Raw genomic sequence first — 13,755 nt, 5'->3', positions numbered from 1 at the left:
GTGCATTAATAAAACTGAAAAAATGCAGAAGGTACTCTATCTATTGACACAAAATATCTGTGAGGGTCTGCCGTCCCTGCTAGCCCCCTTTCTTTGCAATACGAAAAGTTTTTTTTTCTTTTTCTCAATGCTTTACGGGCAGATGATCTGACATTAGACAAGTTTTTTTAACTGAAAGTAAGGAGCGACATTAAAACTTAAAACGAACAGAAATTATTCCGTATATGAAAGGGGCTTTCCCCTCCTCAACGCCTCGCTCTTTACGCTAAAGTTTGACTCTGTCTCACTACTTTATTTTTTAAAACAATAAAAACTTTAGCGTAAAGAGCGAGGCGTTGAGGAGGGGAAAGCCCCTTTCGTATACGGAATAATTTCTGTTCGTTTTAAGTTTTAATGTCACTCCTTACTTTCAGTTAAGAACACTTGTTTTTTTTTATTTAATTTTTGAACGTTTTTGAATAAACGCAGGTTTTGATCTTGGCTCATAGTACATGAATAATTATAACAAAAAATTCTTATTAATTTACTTTTATTTGGTTAAATGGCTTTCTCGAAACTTGTTTCATTTCATTTACGAACGTTTTTATTAGTTATAAATATACGTAACTTACGAATTAACTTACATAACGACCTTCTATATTCATATATTTTTAATACGTATATTAGGGGGTTCGCCCCCTAGTCAGTACCTTGCTCTTTAAATTAAATTTCGAACTTTCTTCCAGTTCTCTAAAAATGGCCGCTTAATCACAAAGGCCGTTAATTAGAATAAATAGCTCTTATGAAAGTACTAAAAAATCTCTGGTTTAAATAGTGAGGTTTTGACTAGGGGGTGAACCCAATCATATATGTAATATTTTCTCTTCGTTTAAAGTTTTGATATTGCTGCTGTTGCAGTTGAAAAACTTGTTTTTTTATATTTAATTTCTGATCTTTTTTTAAATAATGCTGGGGCGTCCCCCTCATAGCAATGTCCCATCCCCCATGAAAACTTCCTTCATGGAAAGATCCTCCTACATAACCCCCGACCCCAGGCACGTACGCAGTAATTTGTTTCGGGGGGGGGGCAAATCCTTCAAACCCATTATTCTGTGACAAAAATCACAAAATTATGGGAAAATGAAAAAATCGTGAGATTCCGGGGGGGCCCGGGCCCGGAGGCCCCCTCCCTGCGGACGTCCCGGGCCGCCCCCCCCCCCCCTCACTACCAGGAAAAATCTCCCCTGAAAACGTCTGTACTGTACACTTCCCAATAACCAATACTATATGTTAACATTGGGTAAAGTTCATAACTTTCAGCCCTCCTCCCAGGAACTTCGGGGGATTAAGTCATCCTAAAAGACATACTTATAATATTTTCGAACATGCTGAACAAAATGGCTATCTACAAATTTTGATCAGGTGACTTTGGGAAAACAATGAGCGTGGGAGGGGGCCTAGTTGCCCTCCATTTTTTGGTCACTTAAAAAGGGCACTAGAACTTTTAATTTACCTTCCAATGAGCCCTCTCACGATATTCTAGGACCATTGGGTCGATACGATCACCCCTGGGAAAAAATAAAAAATAAACACACACCCGTGATCTTTCTTCTGGCAAAAAATGCAAAATTCCACATGTTTGTAGATATGAGCTTGAAAACTCTACAGAAGGGTTCTCTGATATTCTGAATCTGATGGTGTGATTTTCATTAAGGTTCTATAATTTTTAGGGGCTCTTTCCCCTTTTTTTGAAAATCAGCCAAATTTCCTCAGGCGCGTAACTTCTGATGGGTAGGATTAAACTTGATGAAACTTATATATTTGAAATCAGTATTAACATCCAATTCTTTTGATGTATCTATTTGTATCAAAATACCGTTTTCTAGAGTTTCGGTTACCATTGAGCCGGGTCCCAATAACCAATACTATATTGGGGAAGAAAGCGTTAAAACAATGAAAAATCTTGAACTTAAAGTTGTATCATGGAACATGAATGGGGGAGTTCTGGCTAAACTACCTCTGGTCGAGCAATTATTACAAGAATATGACGTAGTCTGTCTAAAGGAGCACTTCCTTACAGCAGAAGGACTTCAACTTTTTGAGGTCAATGACTGCTTCAGTGTATTCAGTGCTCCTGCAAAGCGTTCTGGCAGAGGTAGACCCTCTGGTGGTATTTCGATACTGGTACGCAGAAGTCTTAATCCTTCCTTGTACAAGCAATCTGATTTCTTCGTCGGTGTCCGCATTGCTGATACAGCTCTATTCTGTGTCTGTATGCCCTGGGATTATCGTAATGATGAATCTGATGCACGATTCAATTTTGCTTGTGGACAGATTTGTGGAGCAGTTGACGGATGTGTTACACAAAAACTGTCATGCATTGTAACAGGAGACATGAACTGTAACCTGTGCGACAACAGTCCGAGAACTCAGGTTCTGGTTGCTGCCTGTGAAAGTCTCCGTGTACTTGAAAATGACCTGGACTACACGTATGTAAATAACTCCGGCTCTGTATCCTCCCTTGACTCAATGCTGTGCTCTGCAGATGTGAAGACAAACGGAAAATGTAGGGTAAAATTAAGCATCTGTGCTTCTGACCACCTACCCATCTCGAATATGTTCTATGTCACTAATAAACCTACTCGCCCGATGAATGTCACCCTAAATGTGTGGTAATATCTAAGTGGGGAAAAGCCGACTCTGCGCTTTTCAAGTCCGTGTATGATAATATATTTGAAAAGACAAAGGTCCCAGTTCAACTGCTTCAGCAGGGTTTGCCTGTTCCCAATAATGAGAAGCAGATACTCCTGAATAATTACTGTGCAGAAATTACACATGCCCTACGCTGTGCCGAAAAGGCTGCAGTTCCGACACGAAAAGTTCGAATCGGAAGACCCTTGCTAAACACCGAACCGACTTAATGAACCAGAATTGCAAAGTGCTTGAAGGTGACCCAAATGCAATCTGGAAGTATATTAAAAAGAAAAGGAGTCCGAAATCTCGCAAAGAAGAAATTTTGCCAAGTGAAAGTGATTGGAATAAATATTTCACCGACGAATTCTCACCGCCGAACAAGGCTCTCGAGGAAGAGTTCGAAAAAGAGCTCGACTCCCTCCTAGCGTCAAACGAACGAAGTGTCGGGTTCGTTGTGACTGTCTCTAGTATCCGTCATATGCTATCTAAACTAAAAAAGAAGTATTCTCGAGGTGATGATAATATTTGTGGAATGCATCTGGCTATTGGGGGTGACAGTGTGTTAAATCACCTTGCTCTTATGTACCAGATGATCTTTACCTGCGGTCTTGTCCCCGATGTTTTCTGTGTTGGCGTCGTTACGCCAGTTCCCAAAAAAGGGAATGATACCAGGAACTGTTCATCATACCGCCCAAAACTGTTTCGCCAGTATTTTGCAATCTCATGGAAATGCTTGTTTTTGGTGACCTAAATGAAGCTTGTTATACTCCCTATTCGCAATTCGGGTTTAAGAGTGGTACTAGTCACGAGCCTGTTCATTCGTTGATAGCTAATCTTTTGCTCAGTGCTCACGATAATAATGATACACTTGTTCTAGCAAGCTACGATGTACGTAGAGCATTCGACTCCGGTATCCACGCACATATACTTAGTTCTGCTTGTAAACGTGGAGTTGACCGTTCGGTTGTTGTTGTATTGAGGAGCATGTATGGGAGACTGAGAGTGAAGATTAAAGTCCCCACTCATCGCGGTATGGTGGTATCCACCGTAGTTATACCTGTCCGTAAAGGTATCCGGCAAGGCTCCATTACTTCCCTTCCTCTATACAATAACATTATTATCGTCCCTCAAAAATCTGCCAAAACGTGCTGCATATATCTAGGTATAGACGTGTCTCTCATCAATTACGCTGATGATATACTTAACGTAAGTAGGTCCGTTTCAAGGGCTGAGGATAATTACAAAATAGTGAGTGATGAATATGCTAAGATTGGGCAAGCTTTTAATGCTGCCAAAAGTGAAGTAGTTGTTTTTCGTCGCAACGCGAAAGATTCGACCCAGATTAGCGTGCTCCTAGGCGATACTGCGGTGAGCTCAAAGCCATCTCTCACTTACCTTGGACTGCCAATCGCTTCAGATCTGCGGTCTACTCGTGAAGCACTGGTTGAGCATTTTTCAGAAAAGGCACGCAAAGCATACGGACTACTTCTACCCTGCAAACGTATGTATAACCGCCATATACTCGGAAGGCTTTATTCCGTGTTCGTTATCCCGCATGTTCTGTCACTCTCGCCGTTTTGGTCTCTTTTCACCGAATCAGATAAGCGCTCAGTCCGTTGGGTTTACTATAAGTATGCAAAATATCTGTTAAGTGTTACGCCATGGAAGAGAAATTCAAGAGTTTCGAAAAATTACAGCGTTGCGGACCCGACTACTGCAGCTACTGAGCGAATCGTCCAATTTCGGCGTTCGCTCAATCCTGATCATGATATGTACCGAGCTATCGTAGGCTAGTTTAATTACGAGTTTAGTATGCTGTATATAGATTGTTATTGAAGTTTTGTTGTTTCTCTTATTGCGTTTTCTTTTTCTCTTTTTTTTTCTTTTTTTCATTACTCCGTTGTGTAACCTTGTGTTATTTATGATGGGAAATAAAAACCATTCATTCATTCATATGTTAACATTGGGTAAAGTTCATATCTTTCAGCCCTCCCCCTGGGGGCTTCGAGGGATTAAGCCATCCTAAAAGACATAGCTATAATATTTTCGACCATGCTGAACAAAATGGCTATCTCAAAATTTTGATCGGGTGACTTTGGGAAAAAATTAGCGTGGGAGGGGGCCTAGTTGCCCTCCATTTTTTTGGGTCACTTAAAAAGGGCACTAGAACTTTTAATTTATGTTCCAATGAGCCCTCCCACGATATTCTAGGACCACTGGGTCGATACAATCACCCCTGGGAAAAAGAAAAAAAACAATAAATAAATAAACACGCATCCGTGATCTTTCTTCTGCCAAAAAATGCAAAATTCCACATTTTTGTAGATAGGATCTTGAAACCTCTACAGTAGGGCTCTCTGATACGCTGAATATGATGGTGTGATTTTCATTAAGGTTCTATAACTTTTAAGGGGTCTTTCCCCCTTTTTTCGAAAATCAGCCAAATTTTCTCCGGCGCGTAACTTTTGATAGATAAGATTAAATTTGATGAAACTTATATATTTGAAATCAGAATTAAAATCTGATTCTTTTATGTATCTATTGGTATCAAAATTCCGTTTTTTAGAGTTTTGGTTATCATTGAGTCGCTCCTTACGAACTGTTTGATCAAGGTAATAAAAAGTTGCACTTTTTTTACAATACTTTGAGAGTGCAAGGGATTTATTTTTAGTGTTTGCTTTAAACAAAACAGTTGCTTAGTCAAGTTTTTATAAGGGTAATCACAAAAATGCAGATTTTGTATATACCACCTTCTTATACTTCCTGCACTCTAAAACGCTTTCAGAGAAGCATTAGTCTAGAAATCTCCCTATCTCTGGGCACAGAAAGCATGCGGAGGACTACCATTCCTTAAATCCCGTTCTTTGCACTACACTTTGAGAATGAATACTATGACACAAGAAAAATGTGATAAAAAGTTGCACTTTCTCGCAATATTTTGAGATTGGAAGTGCTTTTAGCGTTTGTTCTAAACAATACAGCTGTTAGCTCAAAACTTTTAAAAGGCAATCCGTAAATGGAAATTATGCGATGATAAGCATGTTTTATTTCTTGCGCTTTAAAATGCTGTCAGGAAAGCACTAGTCTACAAGTTACAATATCTCTGGAAAGAAATGTATGCGAGGGACTGCTGCTCCATCAACCCCCGTTCTTTGTATTAGAATATGACTCTCTTCTCAGTGTTTTCGGAATGAATTCTCTGACACAAGGACAATGCGAAAAAAGTTGCACATTTTCCGCAATGCTTCGAGAATATAATCGGCTATTTATTAAATGTTTGCTTAAACAATAAAATTTTAAGCCAGCTGGTTGTATTTCTTGGACTCTAAGATGATTTCAGGAAAGCACAAGTCAAACTTTAGCATAAGGAGTAGAGTTGATGGAAACAGCAGCCCTTGCAAATGTTGGACAATTTCTCTTCATTTTAAAGTTTTAATGCCACCCTTTATTTTCATTAGAAATAAACTGGTTTTCATATGTAATACTAATAAGGTATGCTCTTTATTAACCAGAGTTTGAAGAAAAAAACAAAAGAAACAATCACGATTAAAATGCAATTAACCCACAGTATTTTGTTCCAATTTTAATATCATGGAAAATATATTCTTGTAACTTGAATCTTTGATATACACTATAAAATTAATTTTCAAATTGCTCACAAAATAAACCAAAAATTTTCGAAGGAAGTACAGGGGAAATTATTCAATAATATTAAGTTTGTAGATTGATATCTAAGCAAGTAAATCTAACATTTTAGTGTAGTTTAGCAATTCGGTTTAGCTTAGGGGACCTTGGAGGAAGGCACAGATGTGTTGTTAACGTAGTGATCCATCTCTGAACAAAGAACGCGAATATGCTTTGTCGAAAACGATTTTTTTAAGATGAATTGAGCTAGTTAAATGGTGGATTTTCCCTACCAAATATTCTTTCCAAAGATATAGTTCTGTTTTGAACAAGCAATTGTATGATAGAAAGTCTAGACACTATTCAGTGTTTCAATGCTATAACGTAGCCTACGTCACGTAGGTTAATGTCTAACCAGTTAGGAAGCAGTCAGAGAAAAGAAAATGTAATCAAGTAAATGTCTTCAGTATATTTCATAAGTTAGAAATTCTGAAAGAAGCAGCTATGACACCATCCACGGTAGAGCTGGAAATTGGCCGCACATATCAAATGTCATCGAATGCAGAACACTGATGGCTAGGACGGGTAATACAACACAGTTATAACGTGATATTCAAGCAATTCCTAGAGTGTCTCCCGTTGCAGTCGTCGAGGGTTGCATCAAGTCAAACTTCGATAAGTTTTGTGGGTTCAAGAGGTGTGCCAAACGCTGGGATAGACGGTCAGTAGTTAACTGTTGAGCCATAAACTATAGACAGACCCTTCTGGAGCCAAAAATATTACCAGAGCTTGAGCACCACAGCGGGCCAAGAGCTTCCAAACTGAAGCAAGCACTAGTAAGGAATTACATGAATCTTTGAAATGAAATTGCTGAACAAAAATTCAAAAGTAAAAGATACGTAATTTTATTTTACCACTATAACTTAATGTAGCGAACTCGTGAGTAAAAATCATCCCACTGAGTAAATATTATTTCCAAACATTCGTTAGTTGGGTTTGATAAGTAAAACCAACCATGGATTCACCAATCTCAAAAACAGACAAGAAAAATGGAGGATGATTAAGTAACTGCCACTATATGAACTAACAGTGAAATTACAAGACAAAGGAAGAAGAAAAGTATTTATGGGGTGTCCAATAAGAAGGACTAGGGTGTCTAATAACTTAGAAAACTAGATTTATGCTCCATTATTGAACAACAGTAATTTTACTAATAGTAAATGGATTTAAGATACCTTGCATCGTGAAAAGCTTCTTCATTGCCATTTAGTTTAGGATTGCCTGGAAAGGTGTTTAGAAAATTAATGCACAGCAGAAAATAAATAATAAAACTGACAATATAACTTTTTTTGGGGAGCGAAAATATTTGTCAATCCTAACGCAACTACACGCGTCTCTCTATTTCTAACTTAGTATGGTTTTACATCTCTGTAAGTCAAAGTTAATTTTCAATGCGTCAAATAATGATAAAATGTTTATTCTTTTGAATTACTTTATTTAACGATTTGATATTTTGCAGTTCTTTTGTCTTTAATAAGAATATAACATTTCTAAACAATGAAATGCCATTTTTATAAAACACCATCATTGTCATTTAATTTACACTTTTTTAGTTTTCGCATTAAACCATGCAAAATTACTGTTAATTCTCATAATTAACCACACAAATGACTGTTCATTGCCCTTTTGGTTTTCTAAATTCTTTATTAGCTTCAAATTTTTATATATATATTTTTATTTATTTATTTTCACATGAGCGGATTGACAAATTATATACTAAATGCAAAACAATGCGAGGTTGGAAAAAAGGCGTCCAACAATGATATAGGCAAAACTTCGCTGCTTTTTCATCAATTGAAAACCAAAATTAAACAACAGAAAAGGAAAAAAGACCCAACATTTGGAGAACCTTATATAATTTGTTCAATAAACAAAACGAACATGGAAAGCTGGTAAAAAAAAGAAGCTCGAGTGTGTATAAGCAAAAAAAAAAAAACAATAAAAAAATAACCAATTCCATCTAGTGCTATCGGGCAAAATCACAAAGCTAATCAGCATTACAACATTACTCATTGTATACTTATATATTATATATCATGTATACCTATAAATTTAGCATTATAAAATCAGTATTATTTATTTTTTTGTATTATTTTTTTCCAATAAAACTGACAGTATCATTGTACTTTCAGAGGCACAAGTGGTTTAAAAATTTCCACTAAACGCTTTAAATTTCCAAAAGTGTATCTCATATTGGTTTCCTATACTGGTAGGAGTAGATGGGGATAAGCGTTCTGGCACTTAAATCATCTGAACAGGGAAATATACGTCTGTTATGAACTCAATCTGACACAGATTTTAACATTTCTATTTCTTCTTTTTAATCTTTTCTTTTAGTATAGCTCTATTCCAGAATTTGTTTCGGTTTCTTCTCTATGAGGGCTCTAAATAAATAAAAATTATATTAAAGCAAAATCTGTCAGGATAACTTCAATAATATCAACAAGATGCACACAACATCTTTTTAAGATTTTTAAGCAGTTCTTAGTATTCTAAACTATGTATTAAGAATTGATGGATATAAGTTGTACAAAAATTAAAATGGACATAGTCGGGTCACATTAAACTAAAATTCATGCATCTTAATTTGTATGAGATTTGTAGAAAAAACCAGGTAGTTTCAGAACTACGTTTTCTCATTCTGTTTCTACTAAAGTGATAATGTCAAAATTTTAGTCACATGTCCGTATAATATCGTCACATAAAATATATAACGTTATCAAGTTTACACAGTGTAACTGAAATTTTCGGATCAGTCAAGGCTCAACCCTTTCGGTTCTTTTTTCTTGACCAATAGAGGGTATCTGTTTCGACATAGTGCTTTTTTCAATTAAATCTGCCGTAGTTGTGGGAAATAGTCCTGCCTATTTAAACTTGAATTAGTAAAAAATATTTAGATTATAGTATTAATGTTCAAAATCAAGACAAACTCAGTAGATAATTCACAAATGGTGTTTGGTTTCCAACATAGCTTAAATTATTGTATTTAATAGCTAGTTGATTGTCAATGTGATACTTATATTTCATTAAAGCAGTCCAAAATCGAATGAATTCGAGTAAAAACTCAATGCATAGTGAACTTCTTAAAACTTATTTAAATCAAAGTAATACTTGAATTTTCAAACTGTAAGATTATTGGCAATAAGGAAAGCTGTTGTTCGCTCAAACATCCCCCATTGACATACGTTGTACCCCGGTTGACTGAAGATCATTATTTATTATCTGGGAAACGGTCCCAAGGGGTTGTTGTGGAATAGCAATGGAACACTGTTAACGTATTTTACATAAATATTTTAACATTTTAAAGCTATATTGTTGAAACACAGGCGTCTAAAATTAGAACATTATAATTCAAAAACAGGCGGACATCTTAAATATTGTTGAAATCAAAGTCTTCCAAAATTTTTAATCTCTATGACTGAGGATCCGAACTGAGGTCCTTAGGACTTTTTCCTCGCTAATAACCTCCTCACATCCCCACCATCAACTTTGTATACCCAGATACGGCGCACTTTGTAGTTGCATTTTAAGACCACACTAGCTACACATGATGTATGACAAACAGAAAGAAGTATAAATAAAAGAAAACAAGCGAAAAAACGAGGGTAATATCAGCAAGTGGACAGAAAAGAAGCAAAAAGTACAAAAGCATATATTTCGGCAAGAAATTCAGTGCTCAAAAAAGAGAAATAAAAACCTAAGAAAAACTGATCTTCTGAAATAAACGCAAATAGAGCAGAAGACACTCTGAATCAAACTAACAGAAACCAAGCCAGAATATATAAAAGACCATTTACCAATTAGATTGGTTGCCACGTTGAAACGTGAAAACAAACAGGTAAAACTAATTACTTAAACTTGACAAAGTTTTTCATCCGTAAACATTCAATATTAACAATCAGTTGATTTCAAAAGATATATACACCTTAAAAAAAAACTCACACCTTCTTAAAGAGTACGGTGTCATATGCTTTTAGCTTGATTTTTGCGGATTTTTTACATACCTTTACTTTTTTAAATTGGCGGTCCGATTCTACGAAAAACCGCAAAGCTGAATATTTGGAGATTCTTGTCATTAAAAATTGAGTTCCTGTTTTTTTGTTTGTTTTTTTCTTTTTGCCCGGGCTTGACAGAATTAGATGCAATTATCTTCAATAGCTTATTCGATAATCATAATAATTGTGCTATATTGAACACGGTTTGAGCATCTACTGCTCAAACATATTTCTCAAATGACCTGCTCAAGAAATAATTTTTTTGTAAAAAAAAATAAATATTTTGGCAACCCAATAGAAACTTTGAAACTAACCAAAAATTTTGTTACCTTTAACTGATAGAAAAATATAGGAAGACTTTTCTATCTGTAAAACACAGTTTATATAATTATCCAGTAAGTTTACCGCAGATGATTTCTGGCTCTTCATTCTCGGTGCGAACAAAAAGCTCCTCCCACTTATTTCTGCACTTATTGGTTGAGCCGGCCAAGTGGTTTTGTCAGTACTTGTTCCGTAGGTGATTATTCTTTGTCTACCTGTGAAAAGATCTAATGCCGCTTATGTTTATAGCTTCTCTGGAGCACTCGCACCTCGGTCCGGGTTTTTATAATGGGTGAGATAGGGAAAGATCATACTGCTAATTATATAAACTGTGCTGTAAAAGGAGGAATCGCAGCTCATTGAACTCTGGAGAATAATCAGCAAAGCATTAATTTAATATGATTCAATAAGTGTTTTTAAATAGAAGTAAATACTTTGTTCAATTGGCCATTGATCGCCGAAAATTGCAAACATCAATTGTAGTAAGCAGGTGGAACTCGAGGTTAACTTTTGAAAATGTGAACGCTTTTAGGAGTTTCCGCTCAACAAGTTCTAACAATAAAATCCAATTTTAATTTCGTTGGCACTTTAAGGATATCTTGATTACCAATCTGATTTTCACCAATCTAAATTACCAAACTGATTCTATGTAGCTAATACTGCTGCATAGAAGTCCAAAATCAAAATACGCTAAGTACACATTTTACGAATAACATTTGATTTTCACTAAAGCTAGTTTTTAACGATTTTATATTGCATGTAAACTCCTACAATCAAAACAAAAATTAAGCACGGTACATAATTCGTAAACAGCAATTGATTTTCACCAAAGTGGCTCCATTGTTCGAGTCCAGCGGCTAAAGACTTGCAGAAACTGGATGAGGGAAAAATGAACAAATTTATCAAAAATAAGAGCATTTTTGCTGTCTTCTTTTATCTCTCTAAAGACTTTAGCGCTATTTGAAAGCGACACATTCACTTAGCTGCGTGTTTCGTTAGTTATTTTCTCACAGCCTCGAAAAAAAAAATATTTATCAAGTTTCAATGAAAGAATCTAGCAATTTCTTTGAATTAGCACGTTTATGAGAAAATGCAAATGAGACGCTAATCTTTAAGGGTACTGAGGGGGGAGGACATTCGCACTCTTATCTGTAATAATTTGTGCTCGTAATCGTACATGGAGCTTTTTGCTTTTGTTTTATTTTTAATTGAGAAAGATCGATCAAAACTGCAGTTTGAGTAAGGAATTTTTACTGTTAGTATTCTTGGTCCTGGAATTTTCAAGAATGGGATAAAGAATATGTTTAAATAATTTTAAATAAACTAATTTACCTGGTGCCAAAAAACCACTGGTCAAAGTCAAAGACTCGGCCTTGAATGGAGGAACGTTGGAACAAGAGCGACTAGCTGAACAGATCTCTACAGTAGGGGGTGTGTCATCAGGGTTACAAGAACGACTCACTTTTCCATGATGGTCTGTACATATAACCTCACGTGACCTAGTTCCTTCTCCACACGTGACAGAACACTATAAAAAGTAACCAGTTAAAACATGAAACAAAAGAGATGGATGGAATTTTTAACTTCTTTTAGACTACTATGAAAGAAGAAAAAAGCACACAAAAGTGAAGATCAAAGTTAACATTTAGGGGTAACAGAAATTTATATTAATACGAACAGGGCTGAGCCCCTCTAAATCATCCTTACCCTGTAAACTAACGCTAAAACTGTTCTCACAATGCTTTGAAAATGAATGTGCTCCTTTAAGTGTATTAATTCGTTTTAACAAGCTCTTTGAAGAAAAATTAAAGAATAACAATGAAACTTCATGGACACTTTTTAGTATACAACAAACATAGCCATTTACCAATGGTAAGTGTTTTTTCCCCTTCGCTGTTATAAAAATTTGAAAAAAAAATGTTGTAATGCTTATGTGCCAGAGCATTTGTTTCTAAATCATGGACATAAACAATCATGGACATAAGCAATGAAAAGGGGGCCGTGGGATTGTAAACCCTTTCAGACACAAGATTGTCTTATTCATCTTTAATTTTTAACGAGGTTCTTTGATTTTCTGCGAAAAAAACCATTTTTGGTATTAAATTTCTGTTTATTTTGATTACTTTTTTTTTTATCATATTTAGGATTGTACAAAATAATAGTAGGGCTGTAATAAATTTTAATTTCCAACCAAATTATTCATCTCCGTAAATTCTATATTTACGGTCTCTGGCTTGACAAGGCCACACCTGACAAAAAATAACAAAAAAAGCAAAAAACAGCTATGGATCTATGATCAACCCTACCAGCAAAATAACAAACATTTACCGACCGACCTGAAAAATGGATGAGTACACTTCCCCCCCCCCCAAATTCCCTGCAAATAAATACAAAGTACTGATTGACTTAATAGAGAAAATAGGTAGGAAAAAAAAAACAGAAAAACATTCAAGAAAACGAAATAGTACCATACATCTAAAAAGAACTTCAGTGAAGTTCTATTTCAAAGATGCTTGTAAATTTGTCTTTGTTGACTCATAAACTACCAAAGCCATTGCATTTTTTGAAAACCTATCCCATCCCCCAATTATAGATTGCTCAATTTTTCAATCATAGTCGTGCCGATTTGGATCACGCAATGTTTATTACCTGAGACCAGTCACCAACTTTGTATGAAGAACTGCAATTCTTCATTATACACAATTCATTTGATCGAGGTCTTGGATCCAAACAATTTTCTTCTCTAACTGGATTACCTTCGATACTATCGGAACAAAGAACAACTCTGTGTCTAACGCCATAGCCACAAATCACCGAACAGTTTCCCCATTGCTCCGTAATCCATCTAAAAAATATAAGACCATAAACAGTTATCAAACAGTTCGTGGTAACGAACTGTAAGTACGGAGCGACCCGGCTTAATGGTAACCGAAACTCTAAATAATGGAATTTTCATACCAATAGATACATAAAAAGAATAAGATTTTAATTCTGATTTCAAATATATAAGTTTCATCAAGTTTAATTTTACCCATCAAAAGTTACGCGCCTGAGAAAATTTGGCTGATTTTCGAAAAAAAAG

At 35.7% G+C, this 13,755-nt stretch overlaps 1 protein-coding gene across 3 annotated transcripts in view; it reads right to left on the bottom strand.

The window, feature by feature from the left end:
- LOC148942708 (protein madd-4-like) overlaps positions 1 to 13,755 on the bottom strand; it is a 305,059-nt gene that overhangs the window by 140,121 nt on the left and 151,183 nt on the right. For all 3 annotated transcript variants that reach the window (XR_016143070.1, XM_089102254.1, XM_089102253.1), the window contains exons 7-9: positions 13,323 to 13,518; positions 12,006 to 12,201; positions 7,533 to 7,578 (exon numbers count right to left, since the gene is read on the bottom strand). Coding sequence is in view for 2 of the 3 variants with exons in the window: in XM_089102254.1 (XP_088958380.1) it covers positions 7,533 to 7,578; positions 12,006 to 12,201; positions 13,323 to 13,518 (438 nt within the window). In the remaining variant the exon portion in view is untranslated. The remainder of the gene's footprint in view (positions 1 to 7,532; positions 7,579 to 12,005; positions 12,202 to 13,322; positions 13,519 to 13,755) is intronic.

This window comes from Artemia sp. Qi Xiang Cuo, chromosome 16 (genome assembly GCF_049724085.1).
Source record: "Artemia sp. Qi Xiang Cuo chromosome 16, ASM4972408v1, whole genome shotgun sequence".
NCBI classification, from domain to species: Eukaryota; Metazoa; Arthropoda; class Branchiopoda; order Anostraca; family Artemiidae; genus Artemia; species Artemia sp. Qi Xiang Cuo.
This window is presented reverse-complemented; position numbering and strand designations above follow the sequence as displayed.